This window comes from Oncorhynchus keta, chromosome 13 (genome assembly GCF_023373465.1).
Source record: "Oncorhynchus keta strain PuntledgeMale-10-30-2019 chromosome 13, Oket_V2, whole genome shotgun sequence".
Classification (NCBI taxonomy): Eukaryota; Metazoa; Chordata; class Actinopteri; order Salmoniformes; family Salmonidae; genus Oncorhynchus; species Oncorhynchus keta.
In genome coordinates this window covers 8380649-8406845 of record NC_068433.1, presented here as the reverse complement: position 1 = coordinate 8406845, position 26197 = coordinate 8380649, and the positions used below count along the sequence as shown (strand labels likewise).

The window sequence follows — 26197 nt, the reverse complement described above, 5'->3', positions numbered from 1 at the left end:
GAGTGAGTGAGTGAGTGAGTGAGTGAGTGAGTGAGTGAGTGAGTGAGTGAGTGAGTGAGTGAGTGAATGAGTGAGTGAGTGGGTGAGTGGGTGAGTATCTATTAGACATCCAGGAGTACACTACACTAAAACATATATTCTCTCCCTCCCTCCTTTCACTCAGGCAGCACTTCCTCTTCCTGTTTTCAGAAGATGAAAGGCATAGTTAAAATGGATAGTTCAGGATTTTGATAATGAAGCCCTTCATCTACTTCCGCAGAGTCAGATGAACTTCTGTGTACCATTTTGATGTCTCTGCGCACAGTTTGAAGGAAGCTGCTAACTAGCGCTAGCATTGGCTCGTGAAACGACCTCTAACTTACTTCTGACTGGACACCGAGACATTAAAATGGTATCCACAGGTAGGGCTTTTACGGTGACCTTATTATCGCCTCACCAGCGGTCACCAGCCATGACAGTAGTCAAATTACACAAATTACATTAGTAGTAGCCTATCAAACTTGCTAACTGCCTGGTACTCGGCACTCTATTGTCTCTCTAATCACTCTGACATCAATGCAAATTTGTTCGGAAATCTAATCAAACACATAATGAGAGTCCATGAGCTCATGTTGCGCAACATTTCTATAGGCTATGCAATTGCGGGAGAAAACAGAGTGATGATGGTCGCTAATAAAAAGAGGAGGATCCCATCAGCTTTCTATTGGCTAGGCCTGCTATATTTATTTCTCAACTTTCCTAATATAAGCACATTGCTTCTCTTTACAACAGGAGTATATCCTACCTGGCTGGCATGAAAATGAACCACAGGAAAAGCGTCCTCCATTAGCTATTTCAGTGCATAGAAGACATGTCTTTTCCCCCCTGTCCCTGTTTCCAGACAGGTGCATGATAATGGACCCTTCTAAATCAAAACAAATTTCACATATATATTATTTGGTGTATGTAAAGACAAGATTAACTCAAGAATAGTCTGATGGGTGACAATATTAGCCTATCACAAGAACAAGCGCATGCCTTTTTTTTTGGCGACATTTTCAAATCATAGTCGCACACCTCATGTAGCCTAGCCCATAGGTCTATATGTTTTGTTTTGTACCACACCTCATGTAGCCTAGCCCATAGGTCTATATGTTTTGTTTTGTATCACACCTCATGTAGCCTAGCCCATAGGTCTATATGTTTTGTTTTGTACCACACCTCATGTAGCCTAGCCCATAGGTCTATATGTTTTGTTTTGTATCACACCTCATGTAGCCTAGCCCATAGGTCTATATGTTTTGTTTTGTACCACACCTCATGTAGCCTAGCCCATAGGTCTATATGTTTTGTTTTGTACCACACCTCATGTAGCCTAGCCCATAGGTCTATATGTTTTGTTTTGTATCACACCTCATGTAGCCTAGCCCATAGGTCTATATGTTTTGTTTTGTAGCACACCTCATGTAGCCTAGCCCATAGGTCTATATGTTTTGTTTTGTATCACACCTCATGTAGCCTAGCCCATAGGTCTATATGTTTTGTTTTGTATCACACCTCATGTAGCCTAGCCCATAGGTCTATATGTTTTGTTTTGTATCACACCTCATGTAGCCTAGCCCATAGGTCTATATGTTTTGTTTTGTATCACACCTCATGTAGCCTAGCCCATAGGTCTATATGTTTTGTTTTGTATCACACCTCATGTAGCCTAGCCCATAGGTCTATATGTTTTGTTTTGTATCACACCTCATGTAGCCTAGCCCATAGGTCTATATGTTTTGTTTTGTATCACACCTCATGTAGCCTAGCCCATAGGTCTATATGTTTTGTTTTGTATCACACCTCATGTAGCCTAGCCCATAGGTCTATATGTTTTGTTTTGTATCACACCTCATGTAGCCTAGCCCATAGGTCTATATGTTTTGTTTTGTATCACACCTCATGTAGCCTAGCCCATAGGTCTATATGTTTTGTTTTGTATCACACCTCATGTAGCCTAGCCCATAGGTCTATATGTTTTGTTTTGTATCACACCTCATGTAGCCTAGCCCATAGGTCTATATGTTTTGTTTTGTATCACACCTCATGTAGCCTAGCCCATAGGTCTATATGTTTTGTTTTGTATCACACCTCATGTAGCCTAGCCCATAGGTCTATATGTTTTGTTTTGTATCACACCTCATGTAGCCTAGCCCATAGGTCTATATGTTTTGTTTTGTATCACACCTCATGTAGCCTAGCCCATAGGTCTATATGTTTTGTTTTGTATCACACCTCATGTAGCCTAGCCCATAGGTCTATATGTTTTGTTTTGTATCACACCTCATGTAGCCTAGCCCATAGGTCTATATGTTTTGTTTTGTATCACACCTCATGTAGCCTAGCCCATAGGTCTATATGTTTTGTTTTGTACCACACCTCATGTAGCCTAGCCCATAGGTCTATATGTTTTGTTTTGTATCACACCTCATGTAGCCTAGCCCATAGGTCTATATGTTTTGTTTTGTATCACACCTCATGTAGCCTAGCCCATAGGTCTATATGTTTTGTTTTGTATCACACCTCATGTAGCCTAGCCCATAGGTCTATATGTTTTGTTTTGTATCACACCTCATGTAGCCTAGCCCATAGGTCTATATGTTTTGTTTTGTATCACACCTCATGTAGCCTAGCCCATAGGTCTATATGTTTTGTTTTGTACCACACCTCATGTAGCCTAGCCCATAGGTCTATATGTTTTGTTTTGTACCACACCTCATGTAGCCTAGCCCATAGGTCTATATGTTTTGTTTTGTACCACACCTCATGTAGCCTAGCCCATAGGTCTATATGTTTGGTTTTGTACCACACCTCATGTAGCCTAGCCCATAGGTCTATATGTTTTGTTTTGTATCACACCTCATGTAGCCTAGCCCATAGGTCTATATGTTTTGTTTTGTATCACACCTCATGTAGCCTAGCCCATAGGTCTATATGTTTTGTTTTGTATCACACCTCATGTAGCCTAGCCCATAGGTCTATATGTTTTGTTTTGTATCACACCTCATGTAGCCTAGCCCATAGGTCTATATGTTTTGTTTTGTATCACACCTCATGTAGCCTAGCCCATAGGTCTATATGTTTTGTTTTGTATCACACCTCATGTAGCCTAGCCCATAGGTCTATATGTTTTGTTTTGTATCACACCTCATGTAGCCTAGCCCATAGGTCTATATGTTTTGTTTTGTATCACACCTCATGTAGCCTAGCCCATAGGTCTATATGTTTTGTTTTGTATCACACCTCATGTAGCCTAGCCCATAGGTCTATATGTTTTGTTTTGTATCACACCTCATGTAGCCTAGCCCATAGGTCTATATGTTTTGTTTTGTACCACACCTCATGTAGCCTAGCCCATAGGTCTATATGTTTTGTTTTGTACCACACCTCATGTAGCCTAGCCCATAGGTCTATATGTTTGGTTTTGTACCACACCTCATGTAGCCTAGCCCATAGGTCTATATGTTTTGTTTTGTATCACACCTCATGTAGCCTAGCCCATAGGTCTATATGTTTTGTTTTGTATCACACCTCATGTAGCCTAGCCCATAGGTCTATATGTTTTGTTTTGTATCACACCTCATGTAGCCTAGCCCATAGGTCTATATGTTTTGTTTTGTATCACACCTCATGTAGCCTAGCCCATAGGTCTATATGTTTTGTTTTTGTATCACACCTCATGTAGCCTTAGGTCTATATGTTTTGTTTTGTATCACACCTCATGTAGCCTAGCCCATAGGTCTATATGTTTTGTTTTGTATCACACCTCATGTAGCCTAGCCCATAGGTCTATATGTTTTGTTTTGTATCACACCTCATGTAGCCTAGCCCATAGGTCTATATGTTTTGTTTTGTATCACACCTCATGTAGCCTAGCCCATAGGTCTATATGTTTTGTTTTGTATCACACCTCATGTAGCCTAGCCCATAGGTCTATATGTTTTGTTTTGTATCACACCTCATGTAGCCTAGCCCATAGGTCTATATGTTTTGTTTTGTATCACACCTCATGTAGCCTAGCCCATAGGTCTATATGTTTTGTTTTGTATCACACCTCATGTAGCCTAGCCCATAGGTCTATATGTTTTGTTTTGTATCACACCTCATGTAGCCTAGCCCATAGGTCTATATGTTTTGTTTTGTATCACACCTCATGTAGCCTAGCCCATAGGTCTATATGTTTTGTTTTGTATCACACCTCATGTAGCCTAGCCCATAGGTCTATATGTTTTGTTTTGTATCACACCTCATGTAGCCTAGCCCATAGGTCTATATGTTTTGTTTTGTATCACACCTCATGTAGCCTAGCCCATAGGTCTATATGTTTTGTTTTGTATCACACCTCATGTAGCCTAGCCCATAGGTCTATCTATATGTTTTGTTTTGTATCACACCTCATGTAGCCTAGCCCATAGGTCTATATGTTTTGTTTTGTATCACACCTCATGTAGCCTAGCCCATAGGTCTATATGTTTTGTTTTGTATCACACCTCATGTAGCCTAGCCCATAGGTCTATATGTTTTGTTTTGTATCACACCTCATGTAGCCTAGCCCATAGGTCTATATGTTTTGTTTTGTATCACACCTCATGTAGCCTAGCCCATAGGTCTATATGTTTTGTTTTGTACCACACCTCATGTAGCCTAGCCCATAGGTCTATATGTTTGGTTTTGTACCACACCTCATGTAGCCTAGCCCATAGGTCTATATGTTTTGTTTTGTATCACACCTCATGTAGCCTAGCCCATAGGTCTATATGTTTTGTTTTGTATCACAAATAAAATGGCCAAATAACTTATTCAAATTCAGTACATTAATCCGTTTTACAGGGGTGTAGTAGAGCCCAACTCTCATACAGTACATACTGCATGAGTTTCAAGTTTGGGGAAAATCATTTTGACCATAAAAACGCACCTGTATAATAAAACCAGTATATGCATAATCACATTTGTTTTGAGAATGAACCTTACCCCCTTTTCTCTCTCTACTCTACAGAATGGACTATTGAAAAGCCCTTTGTTAACATAGAGTATTGTAACATCAAAAGGTTGGGGACAGTACAATATTTCTGTAATCCAACCAGTTGAAAGTGTCCGTTGGTACGTAAAGAATATGATGTCAGATCAGTTGTTTTCTGGGGCATTATTACTGATGATAGGACGACTATATCTTGGAAAGTCGACGCATTCAGATTCACATGGAATTGTTGTGCAATTTAAATGTTTAAATATTAAACTATTTGTGAAAATAATAAATATAATTTTAGCTTTTAAATGAGAGAATTGTATTCATAAGTGAACGATGTCTACTCATTGGCCCCGCCCAAGTGAACAGACATTGGTTGAGAACCATGAAACACACAAGCTCTCCCCCACTACAATGTCCCTTTGACGAACGTCTCCCTGGAGTGCCCGACGACGTGAGGACTGGTGTCCATACGTTTAAAAGGGCTAATTTTGACGTTAAGGTGACGATCACCATGCTGGATGGAGGAATGTTGATTACACCAGCCAGAATACAGCACGAGCTGAGTATGGCAACTTGGTATAAACTTTGAACTTTCATTCACTAAAGAAGGGATATCTAGACGCCGAGTTATCAGCAGCAGCTGTAAACGTACGTGGCTTAGGAAAGGATGGACAATCTCTTCAGAAAGACAGGGTACTACAACGTATACGTTCTACCACACGACAACAGACCACAACCTATCTGCATTTACGATAGCATAGCTTCATAAGGTCTGATAGAGACCCAATCCTTTTTTTCCTCAGTCTTCCTACTCTTTCATTCAAACCCAACCCCCTTTCTTTGTGTAACCAGCCGTCATATCGGTTTCGTCCACTAGGGACGTTTTCTTTTACGACATAATTAGTCATCAATGTATGATCCAAGATGTGTATATGTAATCATGTGTGATTATTTAGGAAATAAATCATTAAACCAAATGTTGTATTGCTGATTCAACTTGTTAGCCAGCGTTCGTGAAGATAACCAAGAATTACGGGAAATTACGGGGATACAATTACGCGGAAAGTAAAAAAAAACATTGAAAGTCAATATATATAAAAAATATTTCAAAAAATAAAAAGGGTTCTTAACAGGGCATGTTCTTTTTTTACCCTCGCAGGTGTCGTCTCCTTCAGACATGAGGTCGTCAGAGCAGATGTTGAGCACGTTAACCAGCATCTCTGTCACTTTCTCGCCTACAAAGGGCATAGACCAGGTGAAGACGTCCATGAAGTTGGGCAGTTACGGGGATACAGTGCCTTCGGAAAGTATTCAGAACCCCTTCAGAACCCTTTCAGAACCTCTTCAGAACCCTTTCAGAACCCTTTCAGAACTCTTTCAGAACTCTTTCAGAACCCCTTCAGAACCCCATTCAGAACACATTCAGAACCCTTTCGGAACTCTTTCGGAACCCTTTCAGAACAATTTCAGAATCCTTTCAGAACCCCGTTCAGAACACATTCAGAACCCTTTCAGAACTCTTCTGGGAACCCCTTCAGAACCCTTTGAGAACCCCTTCATAACTCTTTCAGAACCCTTTCAGAAACCCTTTCAGAACTCTTTTGGAACCCTTTCAGAACCCTTTCAGAACTCTTTCAGAACTCTTTCGGGAACCCTTTCAGAACCCTTTCAGAACTCTTTCAGAACCCTTTCAGAACCCTTTCAGAACTCTTTCAGAACTCTTTCAGAACCCTTTCAGAACCCCTTCAGAACCCTTTCAGAACTCTTTCAGAACTCTTTCGGAACCCTTTCAGAACCCTTTCAGAACTCTTTCAGAACCCTTTCAGAAACCCTTTCAGAACTCTTTTGGAACCCTTTCAGAACCCTTTCAGAACTCTTTCAGAACTCTTTCGGGAACCCTTTCAGAACCCTTTCAGAACTCTTTCAGAACTCTTTCAGAACTCTTTCGGAACCCTTTCAGAACCCTTTCAGAACTCTTTCAGAACTCTTTCAGAACCCTTTCAGAACCCTTTCAGAACCCCTTCAGAACCCTTTCAGAACCCTTTCAGAACCCTTTCAGAACCCTTTCAGAACTCTTTCAGAACCCTTTCAGAACCCATTCAGAACCCCTTCAGAACTCTTTCAGAACTCTTCCAGAACTCTTTCAGAACTCTTTCAGAACTATTTCAGAACCCCTTCAGAACCCTTTCAGAACTCTTTCAGAACCCTTTCAGAACTCTTTCAGAACCCTTTCAGAACTCTTTCAGAAACCTTTCAGAACCCTTTCAGAACAATTTCCCTTTTTACGCATTTTGTTCCTTTACAGCCTTATTCTAAAATGGATATAATTTATTGTTTTGGTCATCAATCTACCCTCAATTCACTACAATGACAAAACGAAAACAGGTTTTTCTATATATATATATTTTTGCAAATGTATTGCAACAGACCCTTTGCTATGAGACTCGAAATTGAGCTCAAACATCTCTGGAGAGACCTGCAAATAGCTGAGCAGCGACGTTCCACATCCAACCTGAAAGAGCTTGAGAGGATCTGCAGAGAAGAATGGGAGAAACTCCCGAAATATACACTATCGTTCCAAAGTTTGGGGTCCTTGTTGTTGAAAGAAAATCACATTTTTTGTCCATTCAAATAACATCAAATTGATCAGAAATACAGTGTAGACATTGTTAATGTTGTCAAGGACTATTGTAGCTGGAAAGGGCAGTATTTTTTTATGGAATATCTACATAGGCGTACAGTGGCCCATGACTCCTGTGAAGGCAGAACACAGAACCTTCATTTCTCAGAACAAGAATAGACTGACGAGTTTGAGAAGAAATGTATTTGTTTCTGAGCCTGTAATCGAACCCACAAATGCTGATTCTCCAGATACTCAACTAGTCTAAATAAGGCCGGTTTTATTGCTTCTTTAAATCAGGACAACAGTTTTCAGCTGTGCTAACATAATTGCAAAAGGGCTTTCTAGTGATCAATTAGCCTTTTAAAATGATAAACTTGGATTAGCTAACACAACGTGCCATTGGAACATAGGAGTGATAGTTGCTGATAATGGGCTTCTTTACGCCTATGTAGATATTCCATACGAAATCAGCCGTTTCCAGCTACAATAAGTCATTTACAACATTAACAAACTACACTGTATTTATGATCCATTTTATGTTATTTTAATGGAACAAGGTCATTTTTAAGTGACCCCAAACATTTGAACGGTAGTGTAGGTGTGCCAAGCTTGTACCGTTATACCCAAGAAGACTCGAGGCTGTAATCGCTGCCAAAGGTGCTTCAACAAAGTAAGTACTGAGTAAAATGGTCTGACTACCTATGTAAATGTAATATTTCCGTTTTTAATACATTTGCAAAAATGTCTAAAAAGCTGTTTTTGCTTTGTCATTATGGAGTATTGTGTGTATATTAAATACATTTTAGAATTCAGGCTGTAACGTAACAAAATGTGGAAAAAGTCAAGGGGTCTGAATACTTTCCGAAGCAATGTCTACCCCCCCCCCCTCTCGGGAGGAAGGAGATCCAACCAGCAGCAGATAAGAGCGCCAACCCCCCCCCTCTTCCCCTTCTTTTCCATCCCAGGAGGGCCATCCAAACCTGGCTCCGTCTTCTTGATTACCCAGGGGCCACAGCTCCAGATGTTAGATAGGAGGCATGGGGAAGGATGGGGATGACGGTTAACAGGCTCAGGAGGTACAGCAGAGTTTCGACAAAAGCCTGATTAAAAGTTTTAAACGACCTCGGATGAGAAGCAGGGGAACAGAGGGATCGGTTGGGAGTTTAAGGTCGTTCTGTAGACAGTTATATATGGCGCCATCTACTGGATAGCCGTTGTATTGTGTTTGTTCCTCAGTAGCTGTGTTGGTAGAGCATGGCACTTGTAATGCCAGGAAAGTGATTTCGATTCCCAGGTCAGCCCGTACGCTAACGAAAGTGTGCACACATGACTAAGTAGCTTTGGACAAAAAGTGTCTGTTGAAGGGCATATTTTTGATACCTGAAGGTTTCTCAACCATGCTGCCTTGTCACAACAATGACATTGTTATTAAAAGGCTTTGGGGAGAAAGATGGGTCCAACCTTCTAGGTCCTCTCTCTCTCCAACTGATTATTTAAGGACCCGACAAAGAGTACATTCGATGGACTGGATAATGATTGAACCGATAGACAATTTGATTTATAGATCATATTGATTCTCAGTTTGACAGACTGATTGACTGACAGACTTGACATCATATGATCGATTACGATGGTTTCACTGACTACACATTTGATGAACTGCCAGCTGGAGTTACTGACTGATTGATTGACTAGCTGACTGGAGGTCAGTGTCGCGTAGGTCCACTCACCGTCTCTGCCTCTCCTGTCCAGGGTGGCCTTGGCCGGACCGGCGGAGCAGTAGAGGAAGCCGTCCATGAAGGACGGAGCATCAGACGGAGAACTGGTCTCTGAGGACGACTCCAGCTTGGGGAAATCTACACAGAGACACAGAGAGAGACAGTGAGCCTATACAATGGGGAGAACAAGTATTTGATACACAGCCGATTTTGCAGGTTTTCCTACTTACAAAGCATGTAGAGGTCTGTAATTTTTATCATAGGTACACTTCATCTGTGAGAGACGGAATCTAAAACAAAAATCCAGAAAATCACATTGTATGATTTTAAGTAATTTATTTGCATTTTATTGCGTGACATAAGTATTTGATACATCAGAAAAACAGAACTTAATATTTGGTACAGAAACCTTTGTTTGCAATTACAGAGATCATACGTTTCCTGTAGTTCTTGACCAGGTTTGCACACACTGCAGCAGGGATTTTGGCCCACTCCTCCATACAGACCTTCTCCAGATCCTTCAGGTTTCGGGGCTGTCGCTGGGCAATACAGACATTCAGCTCCCTCCAAAGATGTTCTATTGGGTTCAGGTCTGGAGATTGGCTAGGCCACTCCAGGACCTTGAGATGCTTCTTACGGAGCGCCTCCTTAGTTGCCCCGGCTGTGTGTTTCAGGTCATTGTTATGCTGGAAGACCCAGCCACGATCCATCTTCAATGCTCTCACTGAGGGAAGGAGGTTGTTGGCCAAGATCTCACGATACATGGCCCCATCCATCCTCCCCCTCAATACGGTGCAGTCGTCCTGTCCCCTTTGCAGAAAAGCATCCCCTAAGAATGATGTTTCCACCTCCATGCTTCACGTTTGGGATGGTGTTCTTGGGGTTGTACTCATCCTTCTTCCTCCAAACACGGCGAGTGGAGTTTAGACCAAAAAGCTCTATTTTTGTCTCATCAGTCCACATGACCTTCTCCCATTCCTCCTCTGGATCATCCAGATGGTCATTGGTAAACTTCAGACGGGCCTGGACATGCGCTGGCTTGAGCAGAGGGACCTTGCGTGCGCTGCATGATTTTAATCCATGACGGCGTAGTGTGTTACTAATGGTTTTCTTTGAGACTGTGGTCCCATCTCTCTTTTCAGGTCATTGACCAGGTCCTGCCGTGTTGCCTAGTTCGGGGCTGGTTGGAGTTTTATCCCTGATGTGTGTTTGATTGAGTGTGTGGACAGTTGTATTTTATACAGGTAACAAGTACAAACAGGTGCAATTAATACAGGTAATGAGTGGAGAACAGGAGGGCTTCTTAAAGAAAAACTAACAGGTCTGTGAGAGCCGGAATTCTTACTGGTTGGTAGGTGATCAATACTTGTCTGTGTGAAGACAATCCCACTAAACCAGCAGCAACTGTTCCATCCCACTAAACCACCAGTAACTGTTCAATCCCACTAAACCAGCAGTAACGGTTCCATCCCACTAAACCAGCAGTAACTGTTCCATCCCACTAAACCAGCAGTAACGGTTCCATCCCACTAAACCAGCAGTAACTGTTCCATCCCACTAAACCAGCAGTAACTGTTCCATCCCACTAAACCAGCAGTAATGGTTCCATCCCACTAAACCAGCAGTAACTGTTCCATCCCACCCAGCAGTAACTGGTTCCATCCCACTAAACCAGCAGTAACTGTTCCATCCCACTAAACCAGCAGTAACTGTTCCATCCCACTAAACCAGCAGTAACTGTTCCATCCCACTAAACCAGCAGTAACTGTTCCATCCCACTAAACCAGCAGTAACTGTTCCATCCCACTAAACCAGCAGTAACTGTTCCATCCCACTAAACCAGCAGTAACTGTTCCATCCCACTAAACCAGCAGTAACTGTTCCATCCCACTAAACCAGCAGTAACTGTTCCATCCCACTAAACCAGCAGTAATGGTTCCATCCCACTAAACCAGCAGTAACTGTTCCATCCCACTAAACCAGCAGTAACTGTTCCATCCCACTAAACCAGCAGTAACGGTTCCATCCCACTAAACCAGTAGTAACTGTTCCATCCCACTAAACCAGCAGTAACGGTTCCTTCCCACTAAACCAGCAGTAACTGTTCCATCCCACTAAACCAGCAGTAACTGTTCCATCCCACTAAACCAGCAGTAACTGTTCCATCCCACTAAACCAGCAGTAACGGTTCCTTCCCACTAAACCAGCAGTAACGGTTCCTTCCTACTAAACCAGCAGTAGTGCAGTAAGGTCGGTTTAGAGAATGAAAGAAGGACTACTGGTAAAGATTATCAAATAATTTGCCTATCGTTGATTCATTGGATTAAATGTAACTTTATTTCAATGCTTCTGCTTATTTTTGTATTTTTCTGGGCGGCTTGCTGTTCCTGTAAAGCACCTTGGGATGTTTTTGAGTCCCTCCTCAGGAGCTTATTGATAACACTAATCCCAGCTGTGCCTCTTTACTCAAATATCTACTGTTTTATTTATATATTTATTTATTGACGCACTCATTCATCTATTTATTTATTGCTGTTGCTCAGGCGGTTAATCCCAAGGTTATTCGCACAAGGTGTTTCGAAAGTTTTGAGGCAGAGTGAAAAACTCTTGAGTCTCTTGATAAATGAAAGAAATCCTCAGTGCTGCCTCTTCCTCCAGCACGACACACATTTAAAAAAAAAAATCTTCTTCTCTCTCGTTTCCTTCTCTCTCCTTTCATTTTCTCACTCTCTTTTACTCTCTCTGTCTCTCACTCCCTCTTGCTTCTTTTAAGAGCTCCCCACGTTCAACCTTATCGTTTTCAAATTCAATTAGCTCCAATGCTTGGGTAATTTTTTTAGCAGGAGCCCTAGTTATACCTCAAGAGATTTTATCACCTACCCTAGCACGCTCATCAAACAAGGTAAAATTACTTCAATTGAAATCCTTCTAATTGAAGGACCTAACCTCCCCTCCTCCCTCCATCCCCCTCTCATGCCCTTTCCAGCTTCACATCTCTCTAAAATGAAAGGACCCTGCAACTGCTATGAGAGTCAAAGTCCGATGTGGAGATTCCCGAAATTGTGATTATTTGTGATCTTGTTAAGATCCTGATTCTCCATTGGCTACTCACTGATGTGAATCTCACACAGGCATTTTAGAATTGGAGCTTCCAATTATGTTCAAAGTCGACTCAGAGGGGACCAATACCCATCGACCTTTGGCAGGTAAACAACAGGACTACAAAACAAGTGAAGTCGTTAGCTACTGTAACATATTCTGTGTTTACTGAATCTTAAAGCATCAGTTCCAATAGGTGTTGCTGCTTAGCGAGAGATCCTGTGTTACAGTGTGTGTTTGGCCCTTTAAACAGTCCCTTTGGGCCCCTTATATAACAATGTAAAATGTTGGCTCTGTAGCTCTGTCCTGTTTGTGTTTTTTTTTTTTTTTTTTGGTAGTCACAGCCTATTTCTCGGCTGTGCTGATTGGCTAACTCCCCAGTGAGGGAGGTGACATGACAGAGTTTCCAATTAGCTATTGGAGCCGGGACGGTCGGCACGGTTACGGTCCTGTAACGATCCAAAACCACAACAGTCTGTCTGTGACCCTTCGGAACAGGACACGGTGACAACATCCGTGCGCACACACACACACAAGGATACACACACACTAGGACACAAACAAACACTAGGATATATACACACACACACAAACACACACACACATACACACTAGGATACACACACACACACAAATACACTAGGATACACACACATACACACTAGGACACAAACACACACACACTAGGACACACACACACTAGGACACACACACACACACCCACATTAGGACACACACACACCCACACTAGGACACACACACCCACACTAGGACACAGACACACACACACACACCCAAACTAGGACACACACACACACACACACACACACACACACACACACACACACACACACACTAGGACACACACACACACCCACACTAGGACACACAAACACGCCCACCCACACAAGGACACACACCCACACTAGGACACACACACACTCTAGGACACACACACACACACACACACACACCCACATTAGGACACACACACACCCACACTAGGACACAGACACACACACACACACGCACACACACACCCAAACTAGGACACAGACAAACACACACACACACACACACCCACACAAGGACACACACACACACCCACACTAGGACACACAAACACGCCCACCCACACAAGGACACACACCCACACTAGGACACAGACACACACACACACACACACACACACTAGGACACAGACACACACACACACTTGGACACACAAACACACCCACCCACACTAGGACACACACACACCCACACTAGGACACAGACACAGACACACACACACACTTACATAGCAAGCTAGCTCTTCCTGGGAACAGCTCCCGGTGTCCCCATCATGACCCCTAATGAGCTGAGGGGGTTAGCAAGGCTGCAGACGGTAGTGTGTGTGCGTGCGTGTGCGCTTGCCTGTGTTTGTGTGTGTGTGAAAGTGTGTCGAAAATAACAATAAACCCCCCAGCATCTGTCACTAATAACACTGTACTGGAGCGGAGAGATGAAAATAGTTTGTATTTTGTAATACTCGGAGAAAGAAGGAGGATTGTTTAAAAGTGGCTGGAGATATGAGGCGCCGGGGACGGATGTGTCATCCATAGAACATTCTTCAGAGAGACTTGATGATTCCCAAGGTGCTTTTTGGAAAACTGGAGTCATCTGTTTGGACCAGATGGGTCCCATTATGTCTGGGGAAAACCATTCCACAGTAAGATCCTGGTGGTGGTACAGTAGCATGGTGGTGGTGGTACAGTAGCACGGTGGTGGTGGTATATTAGCATGGTGGTATAGTAGCATGGTGGTGGTGGTACAGTAGCATGGTGGTGGTGGTATAGTAGCATGGTGGTATAGTAGCATGGTGGTGGTGGTACAGTAGCATGGTGGTGGTGGTATAGTAGCATGGTGGTATAGTAGCATGGTGGTGGTGGTACAGTAACATGGTGGTGGTGGTACAGTAGCATGGTGGTGGTACAGTAGCATGGTGGTGGTATAGTAGCATGGTGGTGGTATAGTAGCATGGTGGTGGTGGTATAGTAGCATGGCAGTGGTGGTATAGTAGCATGGTGGTGGTGGTACAGTGGCATGGTGGTGGTGGTATAGTAGCATGGTGGTGGTGGTACAGTAGCATGGTGGTGGTGGTACAGTAGCATGGTGGTGGTGGTACAGTAGCATGGTGGTGGTACAGTAGCATGGTGGTGGTGGAACAGTAGCATGGTGGTGGTGGTATAGTAGCATGGTGGTGGTACAGTAGCATGGTGGTGGTGGTACAGTAGCATGGTGGTGGTGCAGTAGCATGGTGGTGGTGGTACAGGAGCATGGTGGTGGTGGTACAGTAGCTTGGTGGTGGTGGTATAGGAGCATGGTGGTGGTGGTACAGTAGCATGGTGGTGGTGGTATAGTAGCATGGTGGTACAGTAGCATGGTGGTGGTACAGTAGCATGGTGGTGGTGGTATAGCAACATGGTGGTGGTGGTATAGTAGCATGGTGGTGGTGGTATAGTAGCATGGTGGTACAGTAGCATGGTGGTGGTACAGTAGCATGGTGGTGGTGGTATAGGAACATGGTGGTGGTGGTATAGTAGCATGGTGGTGGTGGTATAGTAGCATGGTGGTGGTGGTATAGTAGCATGGTGGTGGTGGTATAGGAGCATGGTGGTGGTGGTATAGTAGCATGGTGGTGGTGGTACAGTAGCATGGTGGTGGTGGTATAGGAGCATGGTGGTGGTGGTACAGTTGCATGGTGGTGATGGTACAGTAGCATGGTGGTGGTGGTATAGGAGCATGGTGGTGGTGGTACAGTAGCATGGTGGTGATGGTACAGTAGCATGGTGGTGATGGTACAGTAGCATGGTGGTGGTATAGTAGCATGGTGGTGGTACAGTAGCATGGTGGTGGTGGTATAGGAGCATGGTGGTGGTGGTATAGTAGCATGGTGGTGGTGGTACAGTAGCATGGTGGTGATGGTACAGTAGCATGGTGGTGGTACAGTAGCATGGTGGTGGTATAGTAGCATGGTGGTGGTACAGTAGCATGGTGGTGGTGGTATAGTAGCATGGTGGTGGTGGTATAGTAGCATGGTGGTGGTGGTATAGTAGCATGGTGGTGGTACAGTAGCATGGTGGTGGTATAGTAGCATGGTGGTGGTACAGTAGCATGGTGGTGGTGGTACAGTAGCATGGTGGTGGTGGTATAGGAGCATGGTGGTGGTGGTACAGTAGCATGGTGGTGGTGGTATAGGAGCATGGTGGTGGTGGTACAGTAGCATGGTGGTGATGGTACAGTAGCATGGTGGTGATGGTACAGTAGCATGGTGGTGGTATAGTAGCATGGTGGTGGTATAGTAGCATGGTGGTGGTACAGTAGCATGGTGGTGGTGGTACAGTAGCATGGTGGTGGTGGTATAGGAGCATGGTGGTGCTGGTACAGTAGCATGGTGGTGATGGTACAGTAGCATGGTGGTGATGGTACAGTAGCATGTTGGTGGTACAGTAGCATGGTGGTGGTGGTACAGTAGCATGGTGGTGGTATAGTAGCATGGTGGTGGTATAGTAGCATGGTGGTGGTATAGGAGCATGGTGGTGGTGGTACAGTAGCATGGTGGTGATGGTACAGTAGCATGGTGGTGATGGTACAGTAGCATGGTGGTGATGGTACAGTAGCATGGTGGCGGTACAGTAGCATGGTGGTGGTATAGTAGCATGGTGGTGGTATAGTAGCATGGTGGTGGTATAGGAGCATGGTGGTGGTGGTACAGTAGCATGGTGGTGATGGTACAGTAGCATGGTGGTGGTACAGTAGCATGGTGGTGGTATAGTAGCATGGTGGTGGTATAGTAGCATGGTGGTGGTACAGTAGCATGGTGGTGGTGGTACAGTAGCATGGTGGTGGTGGTACAGTAGCATGGTGGTGATGGTACAGTAGCATGGTGGTGATGGTACAGTAGCATGGTGGTGGTACATTAGCATGGTGGTGGTGGTACAGTAGCACATGGTGGTGGTATAGTAGCATGGTGGTGATGGTACAGTAGCATGGTGGTGGTACAGTAGCATGGTGGTGGTGGTACAGTAGCATGGTGGTGGTGCAGTAGCATGGTGGTGGTGGTACAGGAGCATGGTGGTGGTGGTACAGTAGCTATAGTAGCATGGTGGTGCTGGTACAGGGTGGTGGTGGTGTAGGAGCATGGTGGTGGTGGTACAGTAGCATGGTGGTGGTGGTATAGTAGCATGGTGGTACAGTAGCATGGTGGTGGTACAGTAGCATGGTGGTGGTGGTATAGCAACATGGTGGTGGTGGTATAGTAGCATGGTGGTACAGTAGCATGGTGGTGGTACAGTAGCATGGTGGTGGTGGTATAGGAACATGGTGGTGGTGGTATAGTAGCATGGTGGTGGTGGTATAGTAGCATGGTGGTGGTGGTATAGTAGCATGGTGGTGGTGGTATAGTAGCATGGTGGTGGTAGTAGCATGGTGGTGGTGGTATAGGAGCATGGTGGTGGTGGTATAGTAGCATGGTGGTGGTGGTACAGTAGCATGGTGGTGGTGGTATAGGAGCATGGTGGTGGTGGTACAGTAGCATGGTGGTGATGGTACAGTAGCCTGGTGGTGGTATAGTAGCATGGTGGTGGTACAGTAGCATGGTGGTGGTGGTACAGTAGCATGGTGGTGGTGGTACAGTAGCATGGTGGTGATGGTACAGTTGCATGGTGGTGATGGTACAGTAGCATGGTGGTGGTGGTATAGGAGCATGGTGGTGGTGGTACAGTAGCATGGTGGTGATGGTACAGTAGCATGGTGGTGGTATAGTAGCATGGTGGTGGTACAGTAGCATGGTGGTGGTGGTATAGGAGCATGGTGGTGGTGGTATAGTAGCATGGTGGTGGTGGTACAGTAGCATGGTGGTGATGGTACAGTAGCATGGTGGTGGTACAGTAGCATGGTGGTGGTATAGTAGCATGGTGGTGGTACAGTAGCATGGTGGTGGTGGTATAGTAGCATGGTGGTGGTGGTACAGTAGCATGGTGGTGGTGGTATAGGAGCATGGTGGTGGTGGTACAGTAGCATGGTGGTGATGGTACAGTAGCATGGTGGTGGTACAGTAGCATGGTGGTGGTATAGTAGCATGGTGGTGGTACAGTAGCATGGTGGTGGTGGTATAGTAGCATGGTGGTGGTGGTATAGTAGCATGGTGGTGGTGGTACAGTAGCATGGTGGTGGTGGTATAGGAGCATGGTGGTGGTGGTATAGTAGCATGGTGGTGGTGGTATAGTAGCATGGTGGTGGTACAGTAGCATGGTGGTGGTGGTATAGGAGCATGGTGGTGGTGGTGGTGGTAGTAGCATGGTGGTGGTGGTACAGTAGCATGGTGGTGATGGTACAGTAGCATGGTGGTGGGTACAGTAGCATGGTGGTGGTATAGTAGCATGGTGGTGGTACAGTAGCATGGTGGTGGTGGTATAGTAGCATGGTGGTGGTGGTGGTACAGTAGCATGGTGGTGATGGTACAGTAGCATGGTGGTGGTACAGTAGCATGGTGGTGGTATAGTAGCATGGTGGTGGTATAGTAGCATGGTGGTGGTACAGTAGCATGGTGGTGGTGGTACAGTAGCATGGTGGTGGTGGTATAGGAGCATGGTGGTGGTGGTACAGTAGCATGGTGGTGGTGGTACAGTAGCATGGTGGTGATGGTACAGTAGCATGGTGGTGATGGTACAGTAGCATGGTGGTGGTACAGTAGCATGGTGGTGGTATAGTAGCATGGTGGTGGTACAGTAGCATGGTGGTGGTGGTACAGGAGCATGGTGGTGGTGGTACAGTAGCATGGTGGTGGTGGTATAGGAGCATGGTGGTGGTGGTACAGTAGCATGGTGGTGATGGTACAGTAGCATGGTGGTGATGGTACAGTAGCATGTTGGTGGTACAGTAGCATGGTGGTGGTATAGTAGCATGGTGGTGGTATAGTAGCATGGTGGTGGTACAGTAGCATGGTGGTGGTGGTACAGTAGCATGGTGGTGGTGGTGTAGCATGGTGGTGGTATAGAGCATGGTGGTGCTGGTACAGTAGCATGGTGGTGATGGTACAGTAGCATGGTGGTGATGGTACAGTAGCATGTTGGTGGTACAGTAGCATGGTGGTGGTGGTACAGTAGCATGGTGGTGGTATAGTAGCATGGTGGTGGCATGGTGGTGGTATAGTAGCATGGTGGTGGTACAGTATAGGAGCATGGTGGTGGTGGTACAGTAGCATGGTGGTGATGGTACAGTAGCATGGTGGTGATGGTACAGTAGCATGGTGGTGATGGTACAGTAGCATGGTGGCGGTACAGTAGCATGGTGGTGGTATAGTAGCATGGTGGTGGTATAGTAGCATGGTGGTGGTGGTAGTAGCATGGTGGTGGTACAGTAGCATGGTGGTGGTATAGTAGCATGGTGGTGGTATAGTAGCATGGTGGTGGCACAGTAGCATGTTGGTGGTACAGTAGCATGGTGGTGGTATAGTATGGTGGTGGTATAGTAGCATGGTGGTGGTACAGTAGCATGGTGGTGGTGGTACAGTAGCATGGTGGTGGTGGTATAGGAGCATGGTGGTGCTGGTACAGTAGCATGGTGGTGATGGTACAGTAGCATGGTGGTGATGGTACAGTAGCATGTTGGTGGTACAGTAGCATGGTGGTGGTGGTACAGTAGCATGGTGGTGGTATAGTAGCATGGTGGTGGTATAGTAGCATGGTGGTGGTATAGGAGCATGGTGGTGGTGGTACAGTAGCATGGTGGTGATGGTACAGTAGCATGGTGGTGATGGTACAGTAGCATGGTGGTGATGGTGGTATACAGTAGCATGGTGGTGGTGGCATGGTGGTGGTATAGTAGCATGGTGGTGGTATAGTAGCATGGTGGTGGTGGTACAGGTAGGTATGGTAGCATGGTGGTGGTACAGTAGCATGTGGTGGTGGTAGCATGGTGGTGGTACAGTAGCATGGTGGTGGTATAGTAGCATGGTGGTGGTATAGTAGCATGGTGGTGGTGGTACAGTAGCATGGTGGTGGTGGTATAGGAGCATGGTGGTGGTGGTACAGTAGCATGGTGGTGATGGTACAGTAGCATGGTGGTGATGGTACAGTAGCATGGTGGTGGTACAGTAGCATGGTGGTGGTGGTACAGTAGCATGGTGGTGGTGGTATAGTAGCATGGTGGTACAGTAGCATGGTGGTGGTGGTATAGGAGCATGGTGGTGGTGGTATAGTAGCATGGTGGTGGTGGTACAGTAGCATGGTGGTGGTGGTATAGGAGCATGGTGGTGGTGGTACAGTAGCATGGTGGTGATGGTACAGTAGCCTGGTGGTGGTATAGTAGCATGGTGGTGGTACAGTAGCATGGTGGTGGTGGTACAGTAGCATGGTGGTGGTGGTACAGTAGCATGGTGGTGATGGTACAGTTGCATGGTGGTGATGGTACAGTAGCATGGTGGTGGTGGTATAGGAGCATGGTGGTGGTGGTGGTACAGTAGCATGGTGGTGATGGTACAGTAGCATGGTGGTGGTATAGTAGCATGGTGGTGGTACAGTAGCATGGTGGTGGTGGTATAGGAGCATGGTGGTGGTGGTATAGTAGCATGGTGGTGGTGGTACAGTAGCATGGTGGTGATGGTACAGTAGCATGGTGGTGGTGGTACAGTAGCATGGTGGTGGTGGTATAGTAGCATGGTGGTGGTACAGTAGCATGGTGGTGGTGGTATAGTAGCATGGTGGTGGTGGTATAGTAGCATGGTGGTGGTGGTACAGTAGCATGGTGGTGGTGGTATAGGAGCATGGTGGTGGTACAGTAGCATGGTGGTGGTATAGTAGCATGGTGGTGGTACAGTAGCATGGTGGTGGTGGTATAGTAGCATGGTGGTGGTGGTATAGTAGCATGGTGGTGGTGGTACAGTAGCATGGTGGTGGTGGTATAGGAGCATGGTGGTGGTGGTATAGTAGCATGGTGGTGGTGGTATAGTAGCATGGTGGTGGTACAGTAGCATGGTGGTGGTGGTATAGGAGCATGGTGGTGGTGGTATAGTAGCATGGTGGTGGTGGTACAGTAGCATGGTGGTGATGGTACAGTAGCATGGTGGTGGTACAGTAGCATGGTGGTGGTGGTACAGTAGCATGGTGGTGGTATAGTAGCATGGTGGTGGTATAGTAGCATGGTGGTGGTATAGTAGCATGGTGGTGGTGGTACAGTAGCATGGTGGTGATGGTACAGTAGCATGGTGGTGATGGTACAGTAGCATGGTGGTGGTGGTACAGTAGCATGGTGGTGGTACAGTAGCATGGTGGTGGTATAGCAGCATGGGGTGGTGGTATAGTAGCATGGTGGTGGTGGTACAGTAGCATGGTGGTGGTGGTATAGTAGCATGGTGGTGCTGGTACAGTAGCATGGTGGTGATGGTACAGTAGCATGGTGGTGATGGTACAGTAGCATGGTGGCGGTACAGTAGCATGGTGGTGGTATAGTAGCATGGTGGTGGTATAGTAGCATGGTGGTGGTGGTACAGTAGCATGGTGGTGGTACAGTAGCATGGTGGTGGTATAGTAGCATGGTGGTGGTATAGTAGCATGGTGGTGGTACAGTAGCATGGTGGTGGTGGTACAGTAGCATGGTGGTGGTGGTATAGGAGCATGGTGGTGGTGGTACAGTAGCATGGTGGTGATGGTACAGTAGCATGGTGGTGATGGTACAGTAGCATGGTGGTGGTACAGTAGCATGGTGGTGGTGGTACAGTAGCATGGTGGTGGTGGTATAGTAGCATGGTGGTGGTACAGTAGCATGGTGGTGGTGGTATAGTAGCATGGTGGTGGTGGTATAGTAGCATGGTGGTGGTGGTACAGTAGCATGGTGGTGGTGGTATAGGAGCATGGTGGTGGTGGTACAGTAGCATGGTGGTGATGGTACAGTAGCATGGTGGTGGTATAGTAGCATGGTGGTGGTACAGTAGCATGGTGGTGGTGGTACAGTAGCATGGTGGTGGTGGTACAGTAGCATGGTGGTGATGGTACAGTTGCATGGTGGTGATGGTACAGTAGCATGGTGGTGGTGGTATAGGAGCATGGTGGTGGTGGTGGTACAGTAGCATGGTGGTGATGGTACAGTAGCATGGTGGTGGTATAGTAGCATGGTGGTGGTACAGTAGCATGGTGGTGGTGGTATAGGAGCATGGTGGTGGTGGTATAGTAGCATGGTGGTGGTGGTACAGTAGCATGGTGGTGATGGTACAGTAGCATGGTGGTGGTACAGTAGCATGGTGGTGGTATAGTAGCATGGTGGTGGTACAGTAGCATGGTGGTGGTGGTATAGTAGCATGGTGGTGGTGGTATAGTAGCATGGTGGTGGTGGTACAGTAGCATGGTGGTGGTGGTATAGGAGCATGGTGGTGGTGGTACAGTAGCATGGTGGTGGTATAGTAGCATGGTGGTGGTACAGTAGCATGGTGGTGGTGGTATAGTAGCATGGTGGTGGTGGTATAGTAGCATGGTGGTGGTGGTACAGTAGCATGGTGGTGGTGGTATAGCATGGTGGTGGTGGTATAGTAGCATGGTGGTGGTGGTATAGTAGCATGGTGGTGGTGGTACAGTAGCATGGTGGTGGTGGTATAGGAGCATGGTGGTGGTGGTATAGTAGCATGGTGGTGGTGGTACAGTAGCATGGTGGTGATGGTACAGTAGCATGGTGGTGGTACAGTAGCATGGTGGTGGTATAGTAGCATGGTGGTGGTACAGTAGCATGGTGGTGGTGGTATAGTAGCATGGTGGTGGTGGTATAGTAGCATGGTGGTGGTGGTACAGTAGCATGGTGGTGGTGGTATAGGAGCATGGTGGTGGTGGTACAGTAGCATGGTGGTGGTGGTATAGGAGCATGGTGGTGGTGGTAGCATGGTGGTGGTGGTACAGTAGCATGGTGGTGATGGTGGTGGTGATGATGGTAGCATGGTGGTGGTACAGTAGCATGGTGGTGGTATAGTAGCATGGTGGTGGTATAGTAGCATGGTGGTGGTGGTATAGGAGCATGGTGGTGGTGGTACAGTAGCATGGTGGTGGTGGTATAGGAGCATGGTGGTGGTGGTACAGTAGCATGGTGGTGATGGTACAGTAGCATGGTGGTGATGGTACAGTAGCATGTTGGTGGTACAGTAGCATGGTGGTGGTATAGTAGCATGGTGGTGGTATAGTAGCATGGTGGTGGTACAGTAGCATGGTGGTGGTGGTACAGTAGCATGGTGGTGGTGGTATAGGAGCATGGTGGTGCTGGTACAGTAGCATGGTGGTGATGGTACAGTAGCATGGTGGTGGTACAGTAGCATGGTGGTGGTACAGTAGCATGGTGGTGGTATAGTAGCATGGTGGTGGTACAGTAGCATGGTGGTGGTGGTACAGTAGCATGGTGGTGGTGGTATAGGAGCATGGTGGTGGTGGTACAGTAGCATGGTGGTGGTGGTATAGGAGCATGGTGGTGGTGGTACAGTAGCATGGTGGTGATGGTACAGTAGCATGGTGGTGATGGTACAGTAGCATGTTGGTGGTACAGTAGCATGGTGGTGGTATAGTAGCATGGTGGTGGTGGTACAGTATAGTAGCATGGTGGTGGTACAGTAGCATGGTGGTGGTGGTGGTATAGTAGCATGGTGGTGGTGGTATAGTAGCATGGTGGTGATGGTGGTAGCATGTAGCAGTGGTGGTGGTACAGTAGCATGGTGGTGGTATAGTAGCATGGTGGTGGTACAGTAGCATGGTGGTGGTGGTATAGTAGCATGGTGGTGGTGGTATAGTAGCATGGTGGTGGTGGTACAGTAGCATGGTGGTGGTGGTATAGTAGCATGGTGGTGGTGGTATAGTAGCATGGTGGTGGTGGTATAGGAGCATGGTGGTGGTGGTATAGTAGCATGGTGGTGGTGGTACAGTAGCATGGTGGTGGTGGTATAGGAGCATGGTGGTGGTGGTACAGTAGCATGGTGGTGGTGGTACAGTAGCATGGTGGTGGTGGTATAGGAGCATGGTGGTGGTGGTACAGTAGCATGGTGGTGATGGTACAGTAGCATGGTGGTGATGGTACAGTAGCATGGTGGTGGTATAGTAGCATGGTGGTGGTACAGTAGCATGGTGGTGGTGGTATAGGAGCATGGTGGTGGTGGTATAGTAGCATGGTGGTGGTGGTACAGTAGCATGGTGGTGATGGTACAGTAGCATGGTGGTGGTACAGTAGCATGGTGGTGGTATAGTAGCATGGTGGTGGTACAGTAGCATGGTGGTGGTATAGTAGCATGGTGGTGGTATAGTAGCATGGTGGTGGTACAGTAGCATGGGGGTGGTGGTACAGTAGCATGGTGGTGGTGGTGGTGGTACAGTAGCATGGTGGTGGTGGTACAGGAGCATGGTGGTGGTGGTATAGGAGCATGGTGGTGGTGGTACAGTAGCATGGTGGTGGTGGTACAGTAGCATGGTGGTGGTGGTACAGTAGCATGGTGGTGATGGTATAGTAGCATGGTGGTGATGGTACAGTAGCATGGTGGTGGTATAGTAGCATGGTGGTGGTGGTATAGTAGCATGGTGGTGGTACAGTAGCATGGTGGTGGTGGTATAGTAGCATGGTGGTGGTGGTATAGGTGGCATGGTAGTGCATGGTGGCATAGTAGCATGGTGGTGATGGTACAGGTGCATGTTGGTGGTACAGTAGCATGGTGGTGGTGGTGGTGGTACAGTAGCATGGTGGTGGTATAGTAGCATGGTGGTGGTGTAGCATGGTGGTGGTGGTACAGTAGCATGGTGGTGGTGGTGGTGGTATAGTAGCATGGTGGTGGTGGTACAGTAGCATGGTGGTGGTACAGTAGCATGTGGTGGTGGTATAGTAGCATGGTGGTGGTGGTATAGTAGCATGGTGGTGGTATAGTAGCATGGTGGTGGTGGTATAGTAGCATGGTGGTGGTATAGGCAGCATGGTGGTGGTGGTACAGTAGCATGGTGGTGGTGGTACAGTAGCATGGTGGTGGTGGTACAGTAGCATGGTGGTGGTGGTACAGTAGCATGGTGGTGGTGGTACAGTAGCATGGTGGTGGTATAGTAGCATGGTGGTGGTATAGTAGCATGGTGGTGGTATAGGAGCATGGTGGTGGTGGTGGTGGTGGTATGGTACAGTAGCATGGTGGTGGTGGTACAGTAGCATGGTGGTGGTACAGTAGCATGGTGGTGGTATAGTAGCATGGTGGTGGTACAGTAGCATGGTGGTGGTACAGTAGCATGGTGGTGGTGGTACAGTAGCATGGTGGTGGTGGTACAGTAGCATGGTGGTGGTGGTACAGTAGCATGGTGGTGGTGGTACAGTAGCATGGTGGTGGTACAGTAGCATGGTGGTGGTGGTACAGTAGCATGGTGGTGGTGGTATAGTAGCATGGTGGTGGTGGTACAGTAGCATGGTGGTGGTGGTGGTACAGTAGCATGGTGGTGGTGGTATAGTAGCATGGTGGTGGTGGTACAGTAGCATGGTGGTGGTGGTACAGTAGCATGGTGGTGGTGGTACAGTAGCATGGTGGTGGTGGTACAGTAGCATGGTGGTGGTGGTATAGTAGCATGGTGGTGGTGGTACAGTAGCATGGTGGTGGTGGTGGTGGTATAGTAGCATGGTGGTGGTACAGTAGCATGGTGGTGGTACAGTAGCATGGTGGTGGTGGTATAGTACATGGTGGTGGTGGTATAGTAGCATGGTGGTGGTGGTACAGTAGCATGGTGGTGGTGGTGGTACAGTAGCATGGTGGTGGTGGTATAGTAGCATGGTGGTGGTGGTATAGTAGCATGGTGGTGGTGGTATAGTAGCATGGTGGTGGTGGTATAGTAGCATGGTGGTGGTGGTATAGTAGCATGGTGGTGGTGGTACAGTAGCATGGTGGTGGTGGTATAGTAGCATGGTGGTGGTGGTATAGTAGCATGGTGGTGGTGGTACAGTAGCATGGTGGTGGTACAGTAGCATGGTGGTGGTGGTACAGTAGCATGGTGGTGGTGGTACAGTAGCATGGTGGTGGTATAGTAGCATGGTGGTGGTACAGTAGCATGGTGGTGGTGGTACAGTAGCATGGTGGTGGTGGTACAGTAGCATTGTGGTGGTGGTGGTACAGTAGCATGGTGGTGGTGGTGGTGCAGTAGCATGGTGGTGGTGGTACAGTAGCATGGTGGTGGTGGTACAGTAGCATGGTGGTGGGTGGTGGTACAGTAGCATGGTGGTGGTGGTGGTACAGGTGGCATGGTGGTGGTGGTACAGTAGCATGGTGGTGGTGGTACAGTAGCATGGTGGTGGTGGTACAGTAGCATGGTGGTGGTACAGTAGCATGGTGGTGGTGGTATAGTAGCATGGTGGTGGTGGTACAGTAGCATGGTGGTGGTGGTACAGTAGCATGGTGGTGGTACAGTAGCATGGTGGTGGTGGTACAGTAGCATGGTGGTGGTGGTACAGTAGAACGGTGGCTTGGTTGAAGATATGATAACATTCAGTATCAAAAATAAGCAAAAATAGAGACAATTAGAAAAGGGGCAAAGTGCCTGGACACAGCCCGTTGCCATGGTATATTGGCCATATACCACAAACCCCCTGAGGTGCCTTATTACACAAATACTTTGCACAGATGTAACCATTAGGTCTGTAACTACCTATAATAGATACCGACTGATAAATAACTACAATTTCAACCTGGAATCTTACAAAACCTTACTTGATAATAAAGCTAATAGCTGACCTTCACATTTCTTA

The 26197-nt window shown here is 46.7% G+C and overlaps 1 protein-coding gene across 8 annotated transcripts in view; it reads right to left on the bottom strand.

Moving 5' to 3' along the window:
- Window positions 1-26197, bottom strand: part of arap2 (ArfGAP with RhoGAP domain, ankyrin repeat and PH domain 2) — a 272636-nt gene that overhangs the window by 102471 nt on the left and 143968 nt on the right. For all 8 annotated transcript variants that reach the window (XR_008062416.1, XR_008062417.1, XR_008062418.1 and 5 more), the window contains exon 15: window positions 9344-9469. Coding sequence is in view for 1 of the 8 variants with exons in the window: in XM_052459291.1 (XP_052315251.1) it covers window positions 9344-9469 (126 nt within the window). In the remaining 7 variants the exon portion in view is untranslated. The remainder of the gene's footprint in view (window positions 1-9343; window positions 9470-26197) is intronic.